Source organism: Rattus rattus, chromosome 7, assembly GCF_011064425.1.
Source record: "Rattus rattus isolate New Zealand chromosome 7, Rrattus_CSIRO_v1, whole genome shotgun sequence".
NCBI lineage: Eukaryota > Metazoa > Chordata > Mammalia > Rodentia > Muridae > Rattus > Rattus rattus.
In genome coordinates, this window is record NC_046160.1 from 13,178,788 (window position 1) to 13,204,384 (window position 25,597).

A 25,597-nucleotide genomic window follows, 5' to 3' on the forward strand; every position below is an offset into this window, starting at 1 on the left:
GCTCAAGTTAGGTCATCAGTTCCTGTTAGTAGTTTTAGTTAGGATTTTTTTTTTTAAAGAAAGTCTATTTTGTGTTATATGTCATTTAGTCTGAAAATAAATGATTGGGAAAATATTTGGCGGCCTTCATTAAGAACAAATAAAGCTTATTGAGTGGTGGGTGTTTTTAGTACTAATGAAGTTTTTTAAAGGAACTTTCTCAATGAGATTGACTAAATTGATTGATGGAGGTGTCATGAATCCCCTTTTAAAGCTATTCTAGGAATAGAATTAAATCCGCCTAGGACACCCTTTCCTTGGTAGATTTTAGCAACCTAGGAGGACTACATTATTCCAAACAATTTAGGAATATCTCTTAGTTATTAATTGGTTATTATTTTTCTTGTTAATGTTCTAAAATGTTGTAGTAGATACCAGAGAACAAGTATTTTTAATGACCCCCCCCACTTTGAAAGTGTTTTATTGATGGAGTCCTTTCATCGGGCGTCTAGTGACTCAGCTAAGTGTTCTTTGAGGCCGTTTGTTGCTTGCTCTTCTTGGCGTTGTAGCTTAGCATAGTGCACTCACTTCCTGAGCAATTCTTATTTTGTTGATGATATTCTCAAATAGTAATTCCCTTTTAATGTTCAGTAATATCACTGGAACACTCCTCTGTAACTTTAATGACACTTGTTAATCTTTTGTCTTCCCCAGTCATACTTGACACTAAAACTTACTTCTTTGAGATCCTTCTTCCCAGTGTTCAGGCATTTTATAGATTGCAGAATACAGTATGTCTGAAAACATTATTGCTTTGGTTATGTTTTCTGTTTTGTATTTGCTGACAGGCGTGCTATCCTGTTTCCCACATCATTAGTCAGCCCCGTCAGCTTCTACCGAAGCAGCTGGTGATTGCACAGACCTGGAGCTGCACTCTGCAGCGAGGTCGCCTTGTTCTTCACAGCTATGCTGTGCTGATCATATTGGCTAAGGCTGGAAGATAACTTAGGCTCTTTCATTTCTTGTTTTTCAAAGTTTAAAATAGCACTGTACATTTCCAGAGTGACAATTGGGTTACTTTTAAACAATTTGATATTTACCTTTTTAAAAAAAAAAATTGAGATGACAAAGTAAAAAAGTTAAAATTTGAAAAAAATTTGTACAGAAAGCAGCAGTATATATGTGGGCTAAGCAGAGATTCAGGATTTTAAAAGCCAGTAATTTTAAATTTTGTGTTAATAGTGTTTATGCTGAATACTGGAATTTGTAAGTCTCTAAAAACAAATATGGTGACGTTTTCACTTGCACTGTTCTTTTTAAACTTATTCTTAGCTCTGTTCTTCATTTGGAACTCTTAGCTACACGTTGCATGTTGTGCCACACATCTTGGAGACTTAGTTTTTTTCTTCATTCTTTTTACTCTTGCAACTTGGAGAATTTCCTTGAATGTTTTCAAGGTCATCAACCATCAACTGTTTGCGTCTTCCCATCTCCTTATGTCTATTCAGTGAATATTTTATTTACTATTTAGTTCTAAATTTCCCTTTTATTTCTGTTCTGTGTGTTCTCTCTCTCTCTCTCTCTCTCTCTCTCTCTCTCTCTCTCTCTCTCTCTCTCTCTGTGTGTGTGTGTGTGTGTGTGTGTGTGTATGCATGCATGCTCCCCATGTCCTTTTAGTTACCATTCACCTCATTCTGCTCCTGGATCCTGAGCTCACCAGTTCTCTAGGCTGGCTGGGATCTTGCTGCTGCTTCCCCAGTGCTGGGATTGAGATGTGCGCCTGGTGTTTTTTGTGGGTGCCAGGGATCCAGACTTACTTTCTGATGCTTGGGTGGCAAGCAGTTTGTGTTTATACTAAATTTCTTTTGTGTGTGTTGAGTATGTATGTGGTGTATGTGTTTACATACATACTTAGATGCCAGAGGTTGGTGTTGGGTGTTTTCCTTAATTTTTGAGACAGGATCCCTCCTTGATGATAATGTTATGCATTCTAGAGTTTTCATTTTTACTCATTTTGTTGTGATAAAATTAGCCTCTCTGATACTTTATGATCATTCAGAATTGACAAATTAGGGTTCACCCTTGGGGTGTATATTCAGAAAACTGAGAAGGAACTTCTCATTGTACTAATTTCCTCTCTGCTGTATGTGAGCACATGTGTGTGAACCTGGAACTCACTGATTTGACTAGTCCCACTGGGCAGGAGGCCTTCTGGTTCCCACTCCTCTGCTAGGATTATAGGTGTGTATCATGTTCTGAGCTTTTTACATTGATGCAATGGGTTTGAAATCTGGTCCTATTCTTTTATGAAAAAAACTTGAGCTGACTGAGCTGATTTCCCCCACCCCTGTACTGTTTCAAAACTGCATCCTACAGATCTTTTTAAGTCCTAGTTTTAGGCTTTGTTTGGGCATATTTTAGATAGGATCTAGATTGAGGGCAAGATCCTTAATTCTGGATTGGGGCTTTTCTAGTGTTTTAGCTTGAGATTTGATGTGAGATCTTCCCAGTCTCTCACAGCCACTTCTGAAAGGGCCTGCTCCGTGATGTTGCTTTCCCTTCCAGCCTTGAGTAGCACACCTCAGCTGAGCCTTGTATAGTGAAGTGTTTCCCGCACCGTGAGGTTTGTTGCCCTTGCCCCAGGGCTGCTGGCTGCTCCCCCCCGCCCCCCCAGCCTCACCATTCCTGCTGTGTCAGTATCTGTGAACTCAGATTTGCCTGTTGCCTAGTTCTTCCCTCCCAAGGGATTGGAAATGAGCATAGTGCTCACTTTATGAGTTTCCTTTTTAGGGACTATGGTTATGTGCTACATTCTGGCCAGGGTTTAAAAAAAGCCTTGTATGTTTTGTTTGTCTGTAGCAAAGTGCCTGTCTTACACCCTTTACTCTTTGTGATTTCATTCGTGTCTCCAATTTCTCATGTGCCTGATTACTTACATTTTTAAAAAACAAAGCGAAAGAAAAATCAAAAGAAGAGTTGGGGCTGGCCTACTACTTTAACTGCTTTTTCCTGTCAATTTTATGCTGATTTACAAATCATTCTTAGGGTTGGGGAGAAGTTCAGCAATTAAGAATGCAGAGGATCTAAGTTCAAGTTCCAGCACTTACTTCATGGGTCCCAGAAACACTCACAACCCCAGCTCCAGGGGGACCCAGCACCTCTGACCTGCAGGCACTTGTACTTACATACACATGTCCACATACTACTGACACAGAAGAAACACACACACACACACACACACACACACACACACACACACCCCAGATCTTAAAAACAGTTTTTAATTCTTAAGAGAGTATATTTATTTTAAGCTGTCCATTTTGTCAGTTATGGCTAAAACATTTTCCAGTTTCGAGACACTCGGGTTTGATTTTTTGCTCCCAGAAGTAACAGTGGGAAGCAAACTTGTGCCTATTTGTCACCACCTTTGTGACCATCTTCCCTTATCACGGTTTGTAGAAATAGGGGTCCCAAGGTATGGTTGCTTCAAGGCTTTAACAACACACACGTGGTACAGTGAGCTCGTGAATACTTAGGTGATATCCTTCTTTGAGCATAGGGCCAGTCTTTACAGGTGAGTATAGGCACAGAGAGGCTCTCAGTGGATCTGGGAATTTTACCTTTTTCCTGTGTTAACCACTGGAAAGTTTTAATCCTACAATTTGCATACTGTTTTATCTCTCATCCGGTTTAGTCTTTCCTAAGGATGTCTCAGCTTGGGATTTTTAACTGTGTGTACCTGTCCTGCAAAGTCAACTTTTGTGAATTCAGATGTTATAATGGGTTGCAGCCAAATGAAAAAGGAAATGACAATTCTCTCTCTAATTAAATGGAGATTGTTTTTACTTCCAAAGTTTCTCCTTCAGACTTGCTTACTCTCTGTAGTCTCTTACCAAAGCATGTTTTGAGATACTGTGTTCATTTGGCTCTGCAGTGTCAGAGGTGCCTTGTGATGTGGCAGGAGAGGCAGATCAAGTGTCCAGTCTGTTCAGTCCTTGCTGTGGGCAGAGGCGCTGCTCTGTGGGTGGTGTTCATGCAGGTAGTGCTTGTCTCACTGTCACGAATAATGCCATCATGGACAATGGGGAGTTCTTGCATGGGACACAGTAGATATCAGAGGTCTCCTTGGAGTGGAGATTGGCACTTAGGGGACAATGTGAGTGTGGCTTACAATTTTTGACGTAGAAGCATCGATAAAGTCCCTAGTGTTAACTTAATTGCTCTGTGGGATCAGGAGACTGGGAGAGAAACTGAACAAGGTACATACCAGCAGTTATTAGACACGTTTCCTTCTTTGAAAGAACAGAAAACTAAGCCGTGGGCAGTTGCTTCCATTTACATTTTCTATAGTTATCTCACCATTATTATTCAGTGAAGCTCTTTCTGCACAAGTTACCTCAGTGTCCTGTGTGCTGGTGAACAGAGAAGGGCCTGCAAGGTTACAGAAGCTGCATATTCTTTCTTAAGTTGTAGTGGTGGTGTTTGACAAAAAGCCCCAGTGGACACTGGCCCTGGCATCTCGGTGGCCATCTTTCTTCACGGCAACAGTCCTGTGTACCTTGCTTTGGCAAGGGCGCTGTAGTCGTATTTGAAGATTTTAGGACTTGTTAACTTTATTGGGTCATATTTGGATACCTTTAGAACCCTAATTTTACTTTTCAAATTCCAAAATGAAAATCACTACATTCTATTTGATTTAACCTTTGTGCTGTGGAATAGTTTTCTAGGTGATGACTATAGGAAAGTTGGTCTCTAAAGCATCTGGTGAAGTTGGTTTGTCGGTGTCTGCCTAGCTGCAGTGGTCCTACGTACCACACGGTGTTTGTGGAGCGCTGAGATCCGCTCTGGCTCACAATTAGCTGCTTAGTTTGCTTACCTGAAAGAGAGGACCTAGTGTAGTTGTTTCTTTCTCTCTGTTTATAAAATGGGAAATCTTACTGATAGTCCTTTTATAGAAGGATAGAAAATCTAAGGAACTTGAATATCCCTTTTCTGTAACTATTCTCAAATGCTCTACTGAGAGGGAGTATTTCAGATTTTGCTTTAGGTGTGGTACTTGAGGAGAAGTTGGTAATTCAGGGACTAAAGTAACCTGTTTCTTCTTTAAATTCCAGGTGAGGATTATGAAGATGCTGACCTAGTGAACTCAGATGAGGTCATGAGGAAACCGTGCCCAGTACAGATTGTCCTTGCCCATGAAGACGACCATAACTTTGAGCTTGACGAAGAGGCTTTGGAGCGGATACTGCTGCAGGAGCACATCCGGGACCTTAACATAGTCGTGGTATCTGTGGCAGGAGCTTTTCGTAAAGGGAAATCATTTCTCCTGGACTTCATGCTTAGATATATGTATAACAAGGTGAATAGTGTCTTTTAAATTGACCCCAACTAATATACAGAATTGCCAACCAACTTTAAAAAAAGACAGAGGCACAGTTATATGTTTACTTTTTAGCTATGTCTCAAATATCTGATTATATCTTGAAAGATCACTGAGGTACTGTGCACACACATGCACACACATGCACACATACCTCTTTGTTATTTCTTTATACTATTCCTGTTTAGGTGATGTACAGTCAGTGAAATAGAGACCTTGTATATTGGTATTTTTCACCAGTTGTATTTGTATTGCTAAAATTCAATTCTTTTAGAGTGGCTTCTATGTCGTCTGAGCCTTATCTCTTCTTGTAAGTTAAATGTACTATAGTTTTTTGTTTTTCTTTGAAAGAATAGGCTGCTGTTTCTCGAATCTTTCCCTATTGGTGGCTGACCTTTCCATAAGAGGCCTTCCTATACTGTGAGGCTGTTATGTATCCTTCTCTGCTTTCATGGTTTAGGCATATTAATTAATGACGCTTTCTAGTTAACTTTTTTCTAGCTAGTTTACTCTCTGTTAGGAAAGGCCTTTTCTTGATTACGTAACTCTAGCTTCTACCAAAAATGTTTTGACTAGGCATGTTTGCCTGTTTTGATAGGTGTATTTCTCTTCTCCACATATTGTCACGTTGAGATGGTATGAGAGTTTTCATTTTTTTTTTTTTCTTTCCTATAGAAAAGTGGAGGGAAGTGGTTGACTTCAATCAGAGTGCTTTTTTAATAGTCAAAAGTCGAGCAGAGGGAATGGGAATTTGACAGGGAGCAAGAAGAAGAAGGTATTGGGAAATTTTAAAGTGGGAAACTAGGTGGAATTGCTTTACCGGGATCTTGGACATTCAGAAGCTACATGAAGACACTAACACTTAGTTGAATTGTGTAGTTATCTAAACACCTGGATGACTACTGACCTCTGTAGGGCATCTGTCTTGAAATAAGAAAGAAGGTGAACATGCTCATTGGTTTTTCTGGGAAGCACTGCAGTAAATTCTTTTCATAGAAATCTCCTCAGGCATTCTTTAGCGCACCTTAGTATCAAGAATGTAGTTCATATTATTAAACAATATTTTGTTTAGCCAATTAAAGTTATTTTAAAGTTTTCCACTTAGGACTTATTTCTGAAATACTGAAATGTATGAATAGTGCTATGTTACTTTAAAAAAAAATCTGTACACTTCAAAGCAATAAAAATTCTCTGTATTTTGAGACTCTCTGATTCCTTAAGTTAACTTTTTAATAGTATAATTGTGAGCTGTAAATACCTTTGATTCTAAATAGGTCAAAGATAGAATGTTGGGGAGGGGAAGGAAACTTAGATCACTTGTCTAGGAATAATAGATAAGTTTCACCTCAAGTGACACTACCTCCCTGGCTAGTCAGTGACTGTCCAGAGTGGAGAGACATCTCTCACTTACTGCGTTAAGAATCACAGGACTAGAGAAGCTCTCCCTTTAGGAGCTGTAGGAGGTTCTTCTGCACACAGACTGGCACGAGTAGTAATGTTACATGCTCATTTAGTGGCTTCTAAGGTGAAGCGCCCTTAGCTGTCAACTAGACAATATATAGTAGAATGCCTGATAGAAGTCACTTTATTTTGTTGATTAGAAACTGCATTAGACAGTGTGTGACTTTTGACTTTGTTGATAATATACTGTTTTTTTTTTTCTTTTTTTCGGAGCTGGGGACCGAACCCAGGGCCTTGCGCTTGCTAGGCAAGTGCTCTACTGCTGAGCTAAATCCCCAACCCCTTGATAATATACTGTTTTCATTGTGGGTCTTGCTTTTCCTATGAGATGTAGGTAAAGGAGAAATGACAGTCACTTTATGTGATTTATAGAAGGGAAATTAAATCATGCAACCAGAGACAGAATTTGATGGTAATGGGAAATGGTTGACTTTTCTCTTTCAGAGTATGTGTATGTTCTCAAGTGCTGTGTGGAATACTAAATTGTCTCTACTGATAGTTCAGATACATATATTTTTCCTTAAAATAAGTATGATCTACAAACTGAAAGATACATAAATATGTAATGAACAGTTTGATGAAACTTTATACATGTATGTACACCTTCATGATCACTGTCCAGATTAACTGCTATTGTGACCTCTTCCCACCTGCTCCTTCCTGGGTTTGACCCTAGTGAAAGAAACTGTCCATAGCTAATTGCTGCCTTACTTCAGTCGTTTCCTAGTGCTCGGATTCACTGGTGCTTTTGCACGGAGCAGTGTAACTCATCTGTTGTTTTGCTACATGATTAAAATGTGTTTACTTACTCATTAGTCTGTTGATGGATATTTATATTTGATTTGCTTTGACCTTAGTATTTTTTAGTCTGTTGCTTGTACGAATCACATTCTTTGAAAATATAGTAGGTTATCTTAGAGTTGGTAGGCATTGTTAGAGCAAAGATCATTGAATTTCAGTTCTAGGAATCAGTTTTAAAGGGAAAAATGATACAGAATTAAATTACATAGTGTGTGGACAGCGTAACACAGTACTTAGAATCCTGACACTAGGTGATAGTAATGACGGTACAGGTGAATTCTATGCAGCTGTTTCCACTTTATAAGCTCAATCATAATGCTTTCTCTCAAGCTTTTTATGATAAAAATTTAACCGTGTATAAAGGTAGTAACATGTGCCCATTATTTTCATTCTGTTGTATTCATGAGCTCTATCAGTTATCTTTCCTCTATAATCTGACTATCCCATACCCTACTTGGTGTTTAGGAGTAAGCTCTGACATATAAACTACATCAGTGAATATTTCAGGGTCTTTTTCATATACACCCCTGCCCCCAGCAGTCCGTTCTAAGGTTTTACAGTATCTTCTAGTTGGTCCATTTTTCAGTTGCTTCAAATGTTTTCTTCCACTTGAGGCACACACTGTGAAAGCCGGTGTTTAAAGTGGTCTAACCCTCCGTCTTCCTGTTTTCTGGCAGTTCATTTGTTGACAAGACTGTTGGTCTTGCAGTTTCTTGCTCTGGCTATACCTGCAGTGGTAGGTGGAGTTGATGGTCTTTGTCCTGTGATTTCTCTGTAAATTGTTAATTGAGTCTAGAGACTAGATCAGTCTTAGGTTTTAGGCCATTTCTTTATTTTTCTTCTTTTTGGATACGTTATAGTATCTCTGTCTTTTTGTTGTTTTTGAGACAGGATTTCTCTTGGAGCCCTGGTTTTCCTGGAACTCACTTGTAGGCTAGGCTGGCCTCACCTTAGAGATCTGCTCGCTTCTGACTCCCAAGTGTTGTGATTAAAAGTATGCACCACCATGCCCAGCTGTGATAGCTTTAATATAGCTTATTTTTGAGCCTTTCCTAAACTCTGGTTACTCTTGGTTATTTTTTGCTCTTGATAGATTTTTACTGTTTTACTCATTACAAGTTAAACATTATAACTTTAATATGACAGGCCGCCTAAAATTTAATTTTTATTATTTTTGCTAATGTGAGAAGCAAACAAAGCTTGATCTGAATTTTCAGAATTTTGAATTCATGAAGAAAATAAGAAATTAAAAAAAATAATTAAAAAAATTCAGTTTCTCTCCTTTCTCCCCCAAATACAAACTGAGATAGATAATGTTGCTTAGTGGCTTCTGGGCTATTTTCTTCCTTTCCTTCTCCGAGACTTTGATTTTGGAATTGGAAATTTTCAGTCTTTGGTATGTTTTCATATGTAGAGCCTATAGTGTGAATGATTTTAGCTAGAAAATTTTTGTGAAGTCTTGTTGATCTACAGAAGTTAGGAATGGATGAGATGGAGAAGTTTCTAGACATCACTTGAAGTCTTTGTGCACTGCTTCAAGAGAGCCTTTTTGACCGGAAAATGAGAATCTTTGGGAAATATCCTTGTAGCATTTGAAATACTTTTTCATTTTCCACCCTTAAGCTTCAGAATGTGTGCATGGCCCTTTTGGGTATTATAAAAATTGTTACCCTGGTCATGTAGAATTTTAGTTTTGGATGTCTGAAAGTCAGGTGTGAAGTATCGGAATTTAAGAGATTTGGGGTTTTATGTGAGACTTTTGTTCTCTAGCAAGAGGTTTTGTCTGAGCTCTCAGTTGTGGGGCCGCATGCTTTGCTCTGCTCCTCTCTTCTGTTGTCCTGGCCGTCCTGAAAGCTCCAGTTTTGGTTAGAGAGTGCTTCTCTGCAGTGTTCCTTGTGGTACAGAAGCTTTTTAATTTCACACAATCCCATGGTCTATCCTTAGTATATTTACCATTGTTAGAATTTTTATGATGGTTATTTTACTTCTTTGGTTAGATTTATTCTTGTCTTTTATTTTTTGAAGTTACTGTCTTCCTGGTTTCTTAGCATATTTGTCACTGTGAGGAAAAGCTGCTGTGTTTGAAGTTGATTTTGCATCAGGTGCTTTGCTGAAGGTTTCCATCAGTGCTAAGAGTTCTCTAGTGGAGTCCAGGTTCTCATGTAGAAGTGAGAGTGGTTGCCTCTTCCCTTTTCTCTTGCGTCCCTGTCCCTTACTTAGTTATCTGGTTAAGGGATACACGGAGGAAGAATGGACAAGGAAGAATACCTTCCAGTTTTGATTTTAGAAAGAACACTTTGTTTTTTTTCTCAATTTACTATAATATTGGCCATATGTTTATGTGGCCATGATTACACTAGGGTTTTTCTTTCTATTTCTAGCCTCTCTGAGGCTCTTGTCAGTGGGTGTAAGACTTGTCAAAGCCTTTCCTGTGCCTTTTGAGATGATGCAGAGGATGGTGGCTCTGACCTCCACTAACTGTTTTTTGTTTTATTTAAGTTTTTGAGATAGGGTCTTGGTATACATAGCCTAGCTTAGTCTTGAAGGAGCATGACTTCTCCTACCTCAGCCTCCTGAGTGCTGGGATTACAGTGCTGGTCCTCCAGTTCTTATCCCCCACCTCCATTCCTTACCCTAGACAGGAATACAGGGCTGACATTGGCTAAGTATGCCTTTGCCAGGCTCCATAAATCTCTGTTAGGTTAGTTTGAATATAAGGACAGGCCTCTGCTGCAAGGACACTTCCGGATGTATGTAATTGAAAATAATCATTCTTCCTAGTGAATTTAAAAATGACTGTTTTCTTCTAGTTGAACCATGAGAACATGGGAGTTCTGTGAGGAATGCCTACAAGTGTGGTGTGCCCTGGGTGTCTTCTTAATTCAGTCCAGTTTACCTCGTTCTGATAGATAGACATGTATTTGTACATTACCGCCAGTTATCCAGCTACTGGGACTGCTTCTTCTAGGGACTCACTATGGCCTCTCAGGGTTGGAGTGGCATTTTGACTGGGAACTTGGTGGGGTTTTTTTTGTTTTTGTTTTTGTTTTTTTTTTGTTGTTGGTGGTGGCTTTTGTTGTTTGTTTGTTTGTTTGTTTTTGTCCAAGGAAAGAAAGTCATAATTTTGAGTTTGCTAACCTTTTCCCTTTTTAGACCCTGGAAAGACTTCAGTTTTTACAAATGAGGCTAAACGGAAAGTCTCATGGAAGGTGCAAGTCAGAGCTCCAGGTCACACGTCAACGCTGAACTAGCTCCCCTTCCTTTCTAGCAGCCTGTGGACACTTGTATTTTAAAGAGATATCCATGGTATACGATTAGTGTGTTAACCGTTTTCAAGTGTACAGTTCAGTGGTATTACGTTCAATCACATTGTTTCCAGGAGATGAATCTTTTGTTCATAATGTTTTCATCTTCCTCGTGAGAAGCTAAGCAACTTTAGGTTCCTGACCCGTTTCCCTGCAGGCTCTGGGAGCCAGCATGCTGCTTTCTTCTCTTGACTGCTGTGCACCCTTTAGGAGTAGACTGTGCCATGCTCATCTTTTTCGTATTTGGCTTATTTGTCTTATCTGAGTGACTTCATGGTCAAGAACGCTACTCAAAGATGAGCTGTAAAAACGTTCTCTTTAGAACGTAATCAAGTTGTTACAATTGTCTGGTGTCTGAGTTTGTGACCCAGGCCACTCCTAATTTCTATTTCTCCAACCCCAGAATAGAGGACATGGGACAGTTTGGGTGCATGGGTACTAACTGTAGTTTTAACTGTTTGGAATGTTTGTAATTTGTCCTAAACTGCAGTAGGTGGTTGAAGTGTCAAAAAAACCCTACTTGTTCTATCTGCTAATTTGGACTTTCTATAGATGAAGATTTTTGTTTGTGATATTACTCTGGGAAATGCCTTGAAATGAAGGAGTAGTTCTTCCTTAATTTGGGGACTTAACTCCACGTCTCTCATCTCTTTTACTGCTAACTGTGATGAGTTTTAGACTCATCCAGCCTCACCATTGTGAAAGGAGGAAGCTTGCTGGCCAAGGGAAACTGGATACTGCGAGGTTTACCTAGCGTTCTGCTTTGTTATGGGGTGCATTTGCTTTTCGTAGGACTAGGGGCGTCATATCATACTCCTGAGGTGGAGTTCATTGCTTGTAATTGTATTCTGTAGTGAGTCTTTCGTTAGGGCTGCGTTTATCGTTTGGCACCACTTAAACGTGTAGTTTGCCTTTTCAGCTGAGATTCACCTTAAAGACCTATGTTTTCTACTGTGAGGAACGTCGGGTTTCCACTATGAGGAACATGGGTTTTTGAGATGTTTTTGTCTCTACAGTGGGAAACGGTACCAGATTAGTGCTTTTGAATTCCTAGGTTTGCTTTTAATACAGCCCAGGAGGAGACAGGGTTTGCTAGAAACAAGGCAGCTTCCAGAACCCATTAGAATGTTCTTTGAGGACAAGAATATTTTTGTTCTTGTTTTTTGAGGACAAGAATATGTTTGTAGAGAACTTTAGATTTTTAACAGTGTTCACAATTTGGTAGGTCAGTAAATAATTTGTTGACTGAATTAATAATTATTTTTCTAAAACCTATGTTCATTTACTAGAGACATAATAGATTTTATTTTTGTTTGAGAATTTGGTTATCTAGAATCCTTAATTTAGTTTTTTCACTTTTATCTTTTTTTCTTACTAGACATAGAGTAAACTAAGAAGAGATTATATGTGAGACACCAATTCTTTTTAGTTTCTTTGAACATGGGGATTTACAAGCATGTTATATAGGTTTATGATTTTTGTCATGTTTTCAATTTTTTTTTACTGTTATTATTTCTAGGACCAGAACAATTGTTTTTCTTTTATACCCGATAACTATATTCTAAAGAAAGCATATTGAATTTTATGAGTAAACTTTTATATTCATTTAATGCTAATTCATTTAGTGCTTCCTTATAAGCCAGGCAGAATGAAGTAAAAGTTTAGTTTTCATGAACTTACATTCTCACATAGGAGACAGAGAAGCAACCCATTGAGTAAGAACAGATCTCTGAGAACATTCTTTTAACTTACTCGTATAGGTTAAACTGGAAAAAAAGAACTTATGCAGTAGCACATTTTTTGACATTGCGGGGGAATGAATAATAGTTTCTTACAGGTACCATTTCATCCCTCAGTGTCAGAACTTTTGAGTATAAGCAGAACAAGGTGAGGATCAGCTAAACGGTGTGTATGCAGGGTTGATTGTCAGGCATGTTAGAAACAGGAAGGCTTGTGTTAGCCTGTGTGTGTTAGCCTGCGTGTGTTAGCCTGTGTGTGGATCTCTGTGGAGTACTGGGAACAGATTGGAAAAGTGAAAGATGTATTGTGACCAGCAGGTCTCCAGATGGCCTCACAGGTTGTGTGGAAGCCATAGGTAGTGTTGCAGAAGATAGAGAGGTGACATGGAAAAGTGACACAGGAGTCCAGGCGGGTGGGGCCAGACCACGTGTTCTTGTCCAGGGGTACCACTGACTTTCTAACACCTATGAAGGGTATTTTGTGAAACACAAGTCAAGGAAATACTGTGAATGGAGTTGTATGGTGTGATTTCCTTGTAACCAGCAGAAATGAAGACCTAATATGTTAGAGTGTTGACAACCGAGGACAATAAATGAAGGCAGGGGGATTTTGTAGTGCATAGCATTGTAGCTTGTTGGGAATAGAGTTTTGTGAATAGTAATAGTTGAGTCAAGGTCACGGCTGTGTTTTCTCAGTAGATGATGTTTGAGTTTGGCTTCGTTTTGTCTTTCTACCTTGTATGTGCCCTTCGTCATCAGAGCATCCTGCACTGCTCTTGTCTTAAATATCTCTCTCCCCTAATTTGGGTTTTGTAATTTGTTAGAATTAGATTCAAGTTTCTGAAACAAAGACGTTTTTCTTTTGAAATGCTTTAAATAGGGGATATGTAGACATTAAAGTGTAGGTATTTTGACATAAGGCCGTTAGTAACTGACATCACATATTAATACTCTAGACAAATTACACTGTGGTATATTAACTGTATTCACAAGTATTTATTTATGGTGGTGGGCCTTATGTGTATAGGCAGTGCTCTCCCATTGGACTGTACCCCAACTCCATGCTCTATAATTACAGCAGTTGTAGCTCTGTGGCTTGACTTAGAGATATGCTCCCTGACTCCTTTTCTTGGTGATGAGGATCAAACCCGGGGCCTTGGGCTTGTTAGGCAGAAGTTATACCATTAAGATGTTCCAACCTCCAAAGATCTTATGACAGAAAATTCTCAAACATACTTCAAAATAAAGAGGATACTATTATGGACTGCCATGTACCTGCAGACAGGTAGTCTTGTTTTATCTATTTCTCTGTGTATGTGTTTCCTGGACTATTTTAAAGCAATTACCAGGAAGATACATCTTTTTCATCATAAATACTTAGATACCTAGTAGTTAAAAACTATACTATTCTAGGAATGGGCTACTGTTTTGACAGTCCTGCTGTCTGGAACTTGGTTTTACTGTTCTGTACAAGATATTAAAATAGCTAGTTCCCATATTTTTTGATCTCTAAACATAGAAAAGCTCGCCAAAAGAGAGAGAGAGAGTGGGCGTGCGTAATCCCGAGTACCTAGAAGTCTAGAGCAGGTGGGGGCTGGAATCACTTGACAAAGGCTGATCTGAGGACACTGCTCCTTCAGTGCTCTGCACAGGACTCCAACTGCTGTCAAGACTGTTTGCATGCTGCCAGACTGGGTGCTCTGTCTCTTTGGGCATTGGCTTCTCCTTTATGAGATATGGAATGGGTGACGTGAAGTTTTGATTTTGGTGTGTTTGTTTTAACAGGATTCGCAAAGCTGGATTGGTGGAAGCAATGAGCCGTTGACTGGCTTTACATGGCGAGGTGGTTGTGAAAGAGAAACAACAGGCATACAAGTTTGGAATGAAGTGTTTGTGATCGACAGACCTAATGGAACAAAAGTAAAATTCTACTTACACTTGGCTGTTTTCTCTTGTATTTTCTCTTGAACAATTTTCTGGTATTGAAATTTAAAAGAACACAAAACTATTAATGTCAGTAACTTTAGTCATTCATATGTTAAAGTGTGTAGTAGTATATAGATACTTTTCTTGATTTAATTACTACTTTGAACTTCATTATTTAATGCATGTTTTTTTAGGCATTTTTGGTGACTATTTCACTAAGTATTTTAAACTTAACAAATCCCTAGGTGGCTGTGCTGCTAATGGATACCCAGGGTGCCTTTGATAGCCAGTCAACCATTAAAGACTGTGCGACGGTGTTTGCTCTGAGCACCATGACCAGCTCTGTCCAGGTGAGCGCACGTTGTGTCAGTTCATAAAATCCTATCTTTGTGCAAGCTCTGTGAGCGCTTTTGATGGAAGAAAAATGGGTTAGACGTTAGAGAGAGATAGACGTCATAAGCTATAAAGTTATATATAATTAGATATGAAAGATGCCGTTAGCCAAAGCCACCTTTGCTTTAACCACAGAACAGAATTTTCATTAGTTCTTGGAGAATTTCATTCAGCATAGTTTGACCACATTTACTGCCTTCCCCAACTCTTCCCAGATCCCACGCCCTTTCCTACCCACCCAACTTTTGTTCTCATTGTTTCTTTTTCTCTGAGAACTGTTTTTCATATGTTGATATTTTGATCATGTATTCTAGATCCTCCTTATCCACTGTGTCTTCATTTTAAAAATACCAACAAACTATTAAGTCCAATTTGTGCTGCTGGTGTGCACATGGTGTATATGTGCACATTCAGACAAACATTCATACACATGTAATAAAAATTAAGAAATCTTTAGAGGAATTTATTGGATAGTGTCTATAATTAAAATCAATCATAAGACTGCTTAACCAAAAACAAAATAAAAATACCAAATAACTAAATAGCAACCTAGTTTTCTGTTGGGTTTCTCTGACAGGTCTTGATTATTTGAACTAAAAAAACAAAAAAACCCAAAACAAAACATAAGAATGTATGTATGTATATATGTATGTATGTATGTATGTATGTATGTATGTGTATGTTTTATTGAGACAGGGATTTCCTGTATAGCCTTGACTCTCCTGGAACTCACAGTATAGACTAGGCTGGCCTCAAGCTTAGAGATCTGCCTGCCTCTGCTGCCTGAGTGCTGGGATTAAAGGCGTGTGCTGCCACCACCACCCAGCAACAATTAATATTTAATTTAGAAAACCCAACTGACAGGGATTTATAGCACTGGTTTGGCTTGGAAAAGGGTAATGTCCTTCTGTGTTACTCATAGTGTGTTCTAATTGTTCTTGTCCTATCTACCAAGTTCTCCTTGCTTCAGGTAGATTATCTCTGTGTAATCTAGGTGAGTGAGGTCAGTTGACATACATCATTTTGTATTCCTTTTTCCAGATCATTTATATGACTATCTCCCTGGCTCAAAAATTAATGCTGGGAGGATGGTCTCCTAGATCCTGCTGGTAATCATATCTGAGGAAGGATATTTGAAAGTCCTCAGACAATGGAAACTGTGCGCATCAGTGGTAGTTCATAAGTAACACGTCAGGATGCCTTGGGCTTTTGTGATGATTTCTAACTGTCAGAAACATCAACGTTCTCTTTAGCTCCCTTTCTCCTCTTCCATGACTTGAAGCACCTGACTGGGCAGAAGCCTGGATTACCATGTGCTAAGAGGAGTTCTTTTCAGCCTGCTTTCTGTTCCAGGCCAGGGTACCTTCACTGCTCACTGAGAGACTCTCTCGAGGGCCCTCAGAAGGTCTTTAGAAGTCTTTATTTTTGTTTTTCCTGTACATAATAGCATGACTATGGACCTGAGAGGCAGCAGGGGCCATCTTTTTCTGTTTCTCACATTTTTGCTCTGTGGTTAGCCGATGTTCCAGTTGAGGCTTGCCCCTCTTAGATTACAGTGGAGGAGCTCTGTCCTAAACTTTGTTTGCTTTTCTTTTGTTTATATAACCTTTTGATGGTAGGAGACTTGGTTTTGGACAACTTACACCAACCACTCAGACACTTTCTTACCTATTACACTGAGGATTTTACTTAATCTGCCCATCTCAAATGTGGTCGTTGTGTATTGTGAAAGATGAAATCTAAGAGAGATAATGCCTATAATAGTAATATAGTAATATATACTAGTAATAGTAATAATATACTAGTATAATATACTAGTAATAGTAATATGTACTAGTATTTAGTTTATAAGGCTTGCTCTGTGAGGGAAGGTAATAGGGATTGACATGTGGTGTCATGGTGCCAGCAGACAGTGTGCCTCTGAGCTGCAGCCCCAGCCTCAGAATGACTTTGTACAGACCTTGGAAGGCGTTTCTCCCTATAGTAAGTTGTGGCTTCCAGGAGGGTAGTGCAGGTCTGTAGTCTCAGCGCCTGGAGAGCTCCACAGGAAGAGCTGGTCAGAGGCGTGCCAGGCTCTGGAGCAAGAGACGGAACATGGATGGTAGACAGATGGAGCATTGGAGCATTGGTCTCAGTTACTTCCACCAGACTCTTAGGATTCACTGAGTCCAAGGCAGAGTGCTGGGACACGATGATTTAAGATGACAGGTGTTCATCCCCTTCACTCTGACTGTCCTCCTGTGTTTCCAAAGAACCCACACAGATAAGAGTGAATTGGTTATGCAGTTAGCTTTTTATATTTTAGATACCTTGTTTGGGATTAATCAGTGACTAAGCATCCCCTTTTGTTGTTTATCCTCTTGACCTCTCAAGTTTATTTAGGTTATCGCCTGTTTGTTGTTAGAACACTTTGTTCTGTCTTTGGAGCAGCTGCGTGTACTGAGACACTGAATTCTGTCATACATGTCATGTTGGTAGGTGTCACTCGCTGTGGTGCCTCCTTTTCTAATGCTCTGTCATAAAAGGACTGGACCCGACACACCCTCTCCAAGAGCAGAGAACAACCATTATCAGTTCTGCTCTGTTTTGGAAAGCCTCCAGAACATTCTAAAAAGGGCGATAGTGCCACCTACTGCTGGTTTACTAGTTTGTATGACCTGGCAAACATTTCATGTGGCTTAGGCTCGTCAGATCAGTAGAAAGTAGAAAGACACCATGGCGTGCGTGACACTGTGTGCCAGGCATTGCAGTGCTTTGACGTCTTAGCACATGGGAGGCAGAGGCAGGAGGATTGTTAAAGTTTGAGGCCAGTCTGGACTAAGTAGGGAAATCCTTTTTAAAAATCTAGAACAAAACCAAACAACCAAAAGCCCAGAACGTATTGAATGAACATCTCCTGTACCAAGAGGAAACATTTTCTAAACAATGTTCCTCACATTGTTCAACCTACACAGGGAGTGAAGCAGCCTTGGCTCCTCCCTGGCCTGGAGCTCAGTGCGTAGCCAGGGTGGCCTCTGTCTCCATCTGACTCTTCTGCCCTATTCTAAGTGTTGGGTCTCAGGACTGTGTCATCACACCTGGCTTCAGCTTCTCCTTCCTTTCTTTTAAAAATGACATGACATACTATGAAAGAGACTGAGAAGCAGGAAAAGACAGTGCATAATACACTCAGGCCACGAGTATGTATGCATTCATGAATTTTATTGCTTCTCTTTTAATAAGGAAATGCTTTCCATATACTACTGCTTAATATAGTGGCTAAATGATTAATTTGTGATGAGGTCTAAAATAAGCTTCCTTACTAAAAGGTAATTTATACTCATTAAAACACTAATAAAAACAAAATATTGTTTTAACAGGTATATAATTTGTCTCAGAATATTCAAGAAGATGATCTTCAACACCTACAAGTATGTTTTAGAGAATATATACCAAAGTATTAAATTAACTCTTTTTTATTGTAAATTCATGTTTAGAAGCCTGTAATACATTTGAATTTTGTATGGCTTTAAAGAAATTGTTGATTGGTTACCTGGAGGACATTTCTGATATACCTAGCTATCAGCCAGTGAAATGCCCGACGCTCAGCTGAGTAGAGACTGACATCTACTCTGATGCAGACAGTTTTATAAATGACTTGTATCAGTCGCCTTGGTGGTGTTGTCTTAACTCACTTGGTCTGTAGTTATTTACAGAGTATGGGAGACTTGCAATGGAAGAGATCTACCAGAAGCCATTTCAGGTGAGTAAGTGTTATCACCCTTTAAACATGGACTGTGAGAAGCTCCAAGCCACAAGGACATTATAAACTCTTTCAGCGCCACAGTCAAAACAAACTACTGGCTAGCATCCTCAGCTGACTACTAGCTGACGCCCAGCGGCTAGGAAACAGAAATGACTTTTACTTGGTGGAGGGTGCTTCTCTTAACTGGATGTTATTTATTCTAGAACTAAGACAGAAGTGAATTGATTTTAGACATGACAAACTATTGTAAACTGTCAACAGGCTTCCTTTTCTGTGATGCATTACAAGTTGAAGTCAGTCCCTGCCACTCCTCACTTCATACAGATAGTTTCCGGTCTGCATGCTGTCACTCACATTGTTCTCAGTGACAATCACTGTGTGTCTGTTGGTGTGTGGGGGGAGGGCTTCCTGTGTGTTGGCTTCCTAGTGATTATATTAGTGGGCTTACATTAATTTTGCCTCATTTTTATCTGACACAGCTGTTTTAGGCAATCACTTTTATGAAATAATTGGGCAGATCATGACTTCCCTTTGTATATATGGGTAAAACATACTATATTTGGTTTTTATCAGTTTTTCTTGTCTAGAATGATTTATCCACTTAGGAGACATTTTTGGTTGTCACAGTTTTGTGTGGTGGTTAATGCTACTGGCATATAATGTAGAGGCCAGAAATACTTCTCTGTAATCAAAAGGGCAGCCGAGTATAAGTAATTACCTGGCTCAAAATGTCAGTCGTGCTGAGAAATCAAATAACTATATGGATAAGACATTTGAAAAAACGGACTCTTTAATACCAAATCTATAACCAGTGTTGAATTAGCCATCTAAAAGTGCAGTTGTTCTATAGGTTGATTTAAAATGAACCCCCATACACCTTTTGCTCATGTGCTTTGAGGGGTATTACTCTGATGACGCCTGTGTAGTGACGGTCTCGAGCGGAGCTCAACAGTTAGTGCCGGGGCTGGGCACCAGTTGCTTTATGTGGCGTTGATTGTAACCACACAGAGTGCACTGACTGTTTGCTTACTGGAACCATTTTTATTTTAAAATTTTTGGTGCTGGGAATTGGAGTCAGGACCTCCAGAATAACAGTCTCATGTGTTCGACCCACGGAGCTACTCATCATAGTCTTGGTTAGCATTGTTTATGGGAGGAAATTTCAGTAACCTCAGGAATCTGTTAGCAGATGATTTGTATTTTTTTTTTCCTGTGTGTAGACGTTAATGTTTTTGATTCGAGATTGGAGTTATCCTTATGAGCATTCATATGGCTTGGAAGGTGGAAAGCAGTTCCTGGAAAAGAGATTGCAGGTAAGCCAACTTCCTGGAGAGGAAGCAGACGCCTGAGGCTGGGCAAAGGGTGGGCTTCCTGGACTGCCCTGACATTACCAGGTCACTGTCAAGGGAATAAAGGAATTGTCCTATATAGTCAGACTCTTGCCAAAGAAGATAGTCTTAAATAAACATAAAGGAGCAATTGTTTCTCTCTCTCTCTCTCTTTCTTTCTCTCTTTCTCTCTCACACTCCCCCTCTCTCTCTCTCTCCCTCCCTCTCCCTCTCCCTCTCCCTCTCCTCTCCCTCTCCCTCCCTCCTTCCCCCTCCTTCCCTCCCTCCCCTCCCTGTCTCTGAACTACCCACCAGTAAATATTCAAAGACTAATGTTTTTGAAAGTGACTGTTGTTGTTGTTATTGTGTTTGTGTGTTTGGGTGTGTGTGTGTCACAGCGTATGTGTGTAGGTTAGAAGACAGCTTTGTGTACTTGATTTCCTCCTTATACCTTTGCATGAATTCTTGATACTGAACTGAGGTCACCAGACTTGCATGACAGCCACTTTACATGCTGAGCCATCTAGGCCTCTTTTACAGAACCACATATTCTCCTTCCTACGCAGTATGCTTCGCAAAGCATTTCTGGGAAATGACCTCATGAACAAGTCATGATTCTTTATCCTTTAGAGGCTCTTTCCTGCAGGAATACTCAGGTATTTGCAGATTACACCTCCACATCCAGAAGACCATGGAGAGAGATCCTTTTGTTATATGCGGGGCTCAGGAAACCTTTGTCTATGGTGTGGTACATTTCATTTCTGGACCACATTCAGATACTTGGGGCATAGTATGACTTTCTTAGTCTCAAAATGAGATTAATTCCTAGGTTATTTGGAAGGCGTTCTTAGACTGAGGTAATTTAACCAGGTTTATTTTTTTCTGGTTATTTAGAAGAAATCAACATATTAGTCATATAGCTGAATGTCAAAGACAGGGTCACAGGGTTATTACAGTGGTGCATCCAGTCACACATTTTAAGGGCGCCACTTAATGAGTTTGTAAAATGATCATAGATGTATAACTTGTGCCCAGAATCACCTAATTCCATATGCTTACTTTGCTAAAACCTCTTTTTTTTTTTTTTAAAATAAAAGACAACATTTAATTGGGATTGACTTACAGGTTTAGAGGTTCAGTCCAGTATCAAGGCAGGAGCATGGCAGCATCCAGGCAGGCATGGTACAGGAGGGGCTGAGAGCTCTACAGCTTCACCCGAAGGAAGCTGGGAGCAAACTGGGCATCCCCCTCTTACCATTTTTAACAGATTCGTTTCTGTATTTCATACAAAGTACAAAAAGGATCATAGATCCACCTGCCTCTGTCTTCCTATTGCTGGGGTTAGAGGTTTGCATCACCATGGTTGGCTCAGAATATATTCTTTTATGTCTTATTTGTTCAGTGTTTTGTTCTTGAGATTAAACTATGTAGCTTATTAGTTCACTGTTACTACCGAGTTTTATACTGATAAATAGCTACCTTTCATTGTGTCGATGGAGATGTAGGGAGTTTACAGGTCTAAGCTGTGAACAGTGCGTGTTTAGTTAGAATGGCCTTTGGAAAAACGCTTGGAGGAATGCATGTTAACCTGGACACAGGTGTGGAGCAGTGACACTGAGCACACCTCAGTCATGAGTTGGAGGCCTGCTATGGCTCCATAGTGAGACCCTGTCTGAGAAAAACCACCTAATGTTGACGTGCTAGTAATTATTAATTTTTTTTTAAGTTGGAAAGTTTGTTTCATTGGCTGATGAGATGGTTTAGTGGGTAGACACTTGCTTCTATGCACAGTGACTGTAGTTTCATCTCCCAGGACCCATAGCTGAAGGGAGAGGACAATTGATCTTAGCACACATAGACCCTCTCACACTTATATGCACATGCACGCACACAAAGAGAAACAAATAAAATGTAGTAAAAGTGTTTTTAAAGAATGTTCTTAAGTACATAGCAGTCTCTTCTTTCCCAAAGATCAGTGATCGGCATACACTGTAGAGAATTGAGAACACTGACGCTATTCTGTTTGTGTGGACTACTCTGAGCTCTTTAAAACATCGTGTGTGTGTGTGTGTGTGTCTGTCTGTCTGTATGTCTGTGTCTGTCTGTATGTATGTATGTATGTGTCTGTGTCTGTGTCTGTGTCTGTGTCTGTGTCTGTGTCTGTGTCTGTATGTGAGGGTGGTGCACTTGGAGACCAGATTGTGGGTGTCCTGGAGGGAACCAAAAACTGCAAGAATAGTTTATACTTAAAACCAGTGAACCACCGGCTCCTACACTGGAACTTTTCACTGGACTTTATACTTTGCTCAGAGGCTGTCTTAATCTTAGGAAAATTAATGGTCTGGGTGTTTTGTTTTGTTTTGTTTTGTTTTTGTTTTTGTTTTTGTTTTTTTTTTTGCTTCAATTTTAGTATAATTTTGATATAGTGCTTTAAAGGCAAATTATTAGTTGCTAAGTCATAATCTCAACGTATTATTAGGTGTTAGTTGTATGTATGTTTTGGAATTTCAGACAGCTTTCTCTAAGGATAAAAAATCCCTTTCAAGTTGATAAAAATGACCAGAAATAAACTTTTTAAGTGGTAGTAAATAAAACTCCCCTCTAGAGTAGTCTGAGTTTAGTGTGCATGTATGTGGGTGTATATGTGTCCTTTTTAAATTAAGAACAAAAACCAAACATTTTTACAACTTCACTGTTTCTGCTTTTAGGTAAAACAAAACCAGCACGAAGAGCTACAGAATGTCAGGAAGCATATTCACAATTGCTTCTCAAATCTGGGCTGCTTCCTTCTACCACACCCTGGTCTTAAAGTTGCCACGAACCCTAGTTTTGATGGACGACTGAAAGGTGAGTACTCCCATGCTTGCTGAGACTACTGGGTAGCAGCTAAAGTTTGCATTGTGCTGTCTTTATGTTTGATATTGTAGATGTGGTTAGAACATTCCCCCCTTCCCAGCCTTCCCACACACCCTCCTTCCTCTCTTCCCAATTCATGGCCTCTTTCTCCATGAATTATTCTGACCTGTGTCTATGTGTGTGCATATACATACCTGTCTCTAGGTAGAACTGCTCAGTTTGTGCATTGTTACTCACGTTTATGTTTCAGGGCTGACCAACAACTGTTTGGTTTGGTCTTCTTGAGGAAGACTGCTTTTCCCACTCTCAGCATTCTTTAGTTACCTGTAAATGTTTCTTTAACCTTTCCATTCTAGTGATACCTGTGTGGTTGCAGTGTTCTGTGCTGGGTCTAGCTTGCCTTTGGTTGCTTTGCTGCTCTTTAGCATACTGGTTGACCATGCATACTGATTAACCATTTTATTTAAAAATGTTTTAAGAGATTTATTTATTTTATGTATATAAGCGCTCTATCTGCAGGTACACCTAGAAAAACAGCCTAATGCTGGAATTTAATATAGTGCCCTGAATGATTTGCTTTTTTTAAACAAATGTTTAGTGTTTTAGTTGTTCTAGATTTTGATTTGAAAGTTCATCATTTGAGCTGAAAGACTTATGGGACAATGGGAGAAGTGGGACAGAAGAGTAATGGGGGTTTTCTTTCTTAAAGGAAACATGGTGCATTTAGCAAAACTTTTAGAAAAAAGAATTTTCACTAATAGAATCTATTTCACTGTGTGTTCTTCATAAACAAAATCTCTTAAGTTCATGTCATTGAGAACTTGTTTGTGTTTTTGGACTAATGTGGTGACTGACTTCATGTCCATCAGATATTGATGAAGACTTCAAACGGGAGCTTCGGAATCTGGTTCCATTGCTGCTTGCTCCTGAGAATCTCGTTGAGAAAGAGATAAGTGGATCTAAAGTCACTTGTAGAGATCTTGTAGAGTATTTTAAGGTAGGTGAACTTTAAGCTAAATGACTCCGTCTCAAAAAGATATGTCGTTAAGCTTTTAACACATCTTTACAGACAAGAAATTTACTGTCTAGAAAAAAATGTATATTTTTCTGCCTTGAATTCATTATATCAGCATTAAGGATACAGAACGGTCTGGAGAGATGGGTCAGTTATTAAAAGTACTTGCATAATCATGGGGACCCAAGTTCACATCCTAGGTACCACATAACAAGCTGGGTGACTCACACAGTTGTGACTTGTGTGAGAGGGAGGAGACAGTAGGGCATGGATAGGGCTTGTTGCTTCCCAGATCACTGCAGAAATGTGAGGCCAAAGTTTAGAGAAAGACCATGAATAAAGGGAATGTTGGAGCATGAGAAGAGAGCACGTGACTCCTCTGGTCTCTCCATGGTATGTAGGGTGCACCCAGACACTCGTGCACATAAACACTCACAGATGGCCGTGCCTGCATGTGGGACGTACACACACATAAGGAAACAGATAAATCTTTTAAAGAAGATGACAGCACACAGTCTTCTACTCGATGACACTATTTGTTCTCAGAATATTCTTCCTTTTCTACATCTCTGTTGTGGAGAGAAGAGCCATTCATCACATTGTAACACAGTTTTGCCATTGTGAGTGATGCCTGGAATAGCTCTATAGCACAAGTCCTCACAGAGTCTTCCCGTAGAGGTCTGAGAACTAATAACAGTGGTGAGAAGTGTCTGGTCTGAGTCTAGTGAGTTAGCTCTGGAGACTTTTTCTGCTCCTTTTCAGCTTTTCCTATTGGGACAAGTTGCCGACAGAGTTAGTTGTATTACTAGCTAGAGACGGGTGGGTGGAGAGCGCAGCTAGGGAGGCTGACGGGCTCTGCTCTCCTGGTAGGTACTTAGGTACTTAGCACTTTCTTTCATGAGTTGTTGTTTCATTATGAATGAAATTTGAGTGTGTAGAAAGTCGAGGGAAAATCTCCTGTTTGGACGCCATGAACTTGTCCTCCTCTTCCTTTTTCCTCCTTCCCTCCTTGTGTTTGAGGATTTCATTTTGTATGTTGATTAAACCCACACTCTGTTCCCACGCTGCCCCTCATCCCCTTGCCCCTCGCCGCTGGTTCTTGAAACTTCATGTACATTTTTAAGACCCAGCATTATGCTTTGACTACAAATTAGGATTTCTTTTGAGTTAAAATATTTAAGAGTCAAATGATGTTTTAACATGTTTTCTAACATACACATCTGAGACACTGAAAGCAGGAGAGAGTTAAAGATGTCTTTTTATAACATAGGTGATACTTTAGATATAAACATCCAAATGTTAAAAATATTTTAGATAAGTTGGAATTATATTTTAAAATTTTCTGCAGAGGATTTTATTTGGCAACATTCTGATGTGTTAATATTCAGGACAGGATTGACTTTGTTGTACTTAGAGTGTATGAGTTTTAAGGTCTAGAACTTCATTTTTGTGGTGTTTACTCATGTTTAATAATAACTTCTTTGGGGGACATTGTATCCGATTGTATTGTACAGCAATACAGCGAATCTTCTGTCTTTTTAGGCATACATTAAAATATATCAAGGAGAGGAACTACCACATCCAAAATCTATGCTTCAGGTAAGAGTAAGACAGTGTGTTGGGGGGAGAATAAAATTATGGCTTTAGAGGAATACAGAAAATGGAGGGA

General features: G+C 39.5%; 1 protein-coding gene across 4 annotated transcripts in view; it reads left to right on the forward strand.

The window, feature by feature from the left end:
- The window catches only part of Atl2 (atlastin GTPase 2), a 41,517-nt gene that overhangs the window by 10,223 nt on the left and 5,697 nt on the right, over positions 1-25,597 (forward strand). For all 4 annotated transcript variants that reach the window (XR_004388572.1, XM_032908843.1, XM_032908845.1 and 1 more), the window contains exons 2-10: positions 5,094-5,338; positions 14,451-14,585; positions 14,837-14,941; positions 18,344-18,394; positions 18,670-18,726; positions 19,950-20,042; positions 22,766-22,904; positions 23,783-23,910; positions 25,471-25,527. Coding sequence is in view for 3 of the 4 variants with exons in the window: in XM_032908843.1 (XP_032764734.1) it covers positions 5,094-5,338; positions 14,451-14,585; positions 14,837-14,941; positions 18,344-18,394; positions 18,670-18,726; positions 19,950-20,042; positions 22,766-22,904; positions 23,783-23,910; positions 25,471-25,527 (1,010 nt within the window). In the remaining variant the exon portion in view is untranslated. The remainder of the gene's footprint in view (positions 1-5,093; positions 5,339-14,450; positions 14,586-14,836; positions 14,942-18,343; positions 18,395-18,669; positions 18,727-19,949; positions 20,043-22,765; positions 22,905-23,782; positions 23,911-25,470; positions 25,528-25,597) is intronic.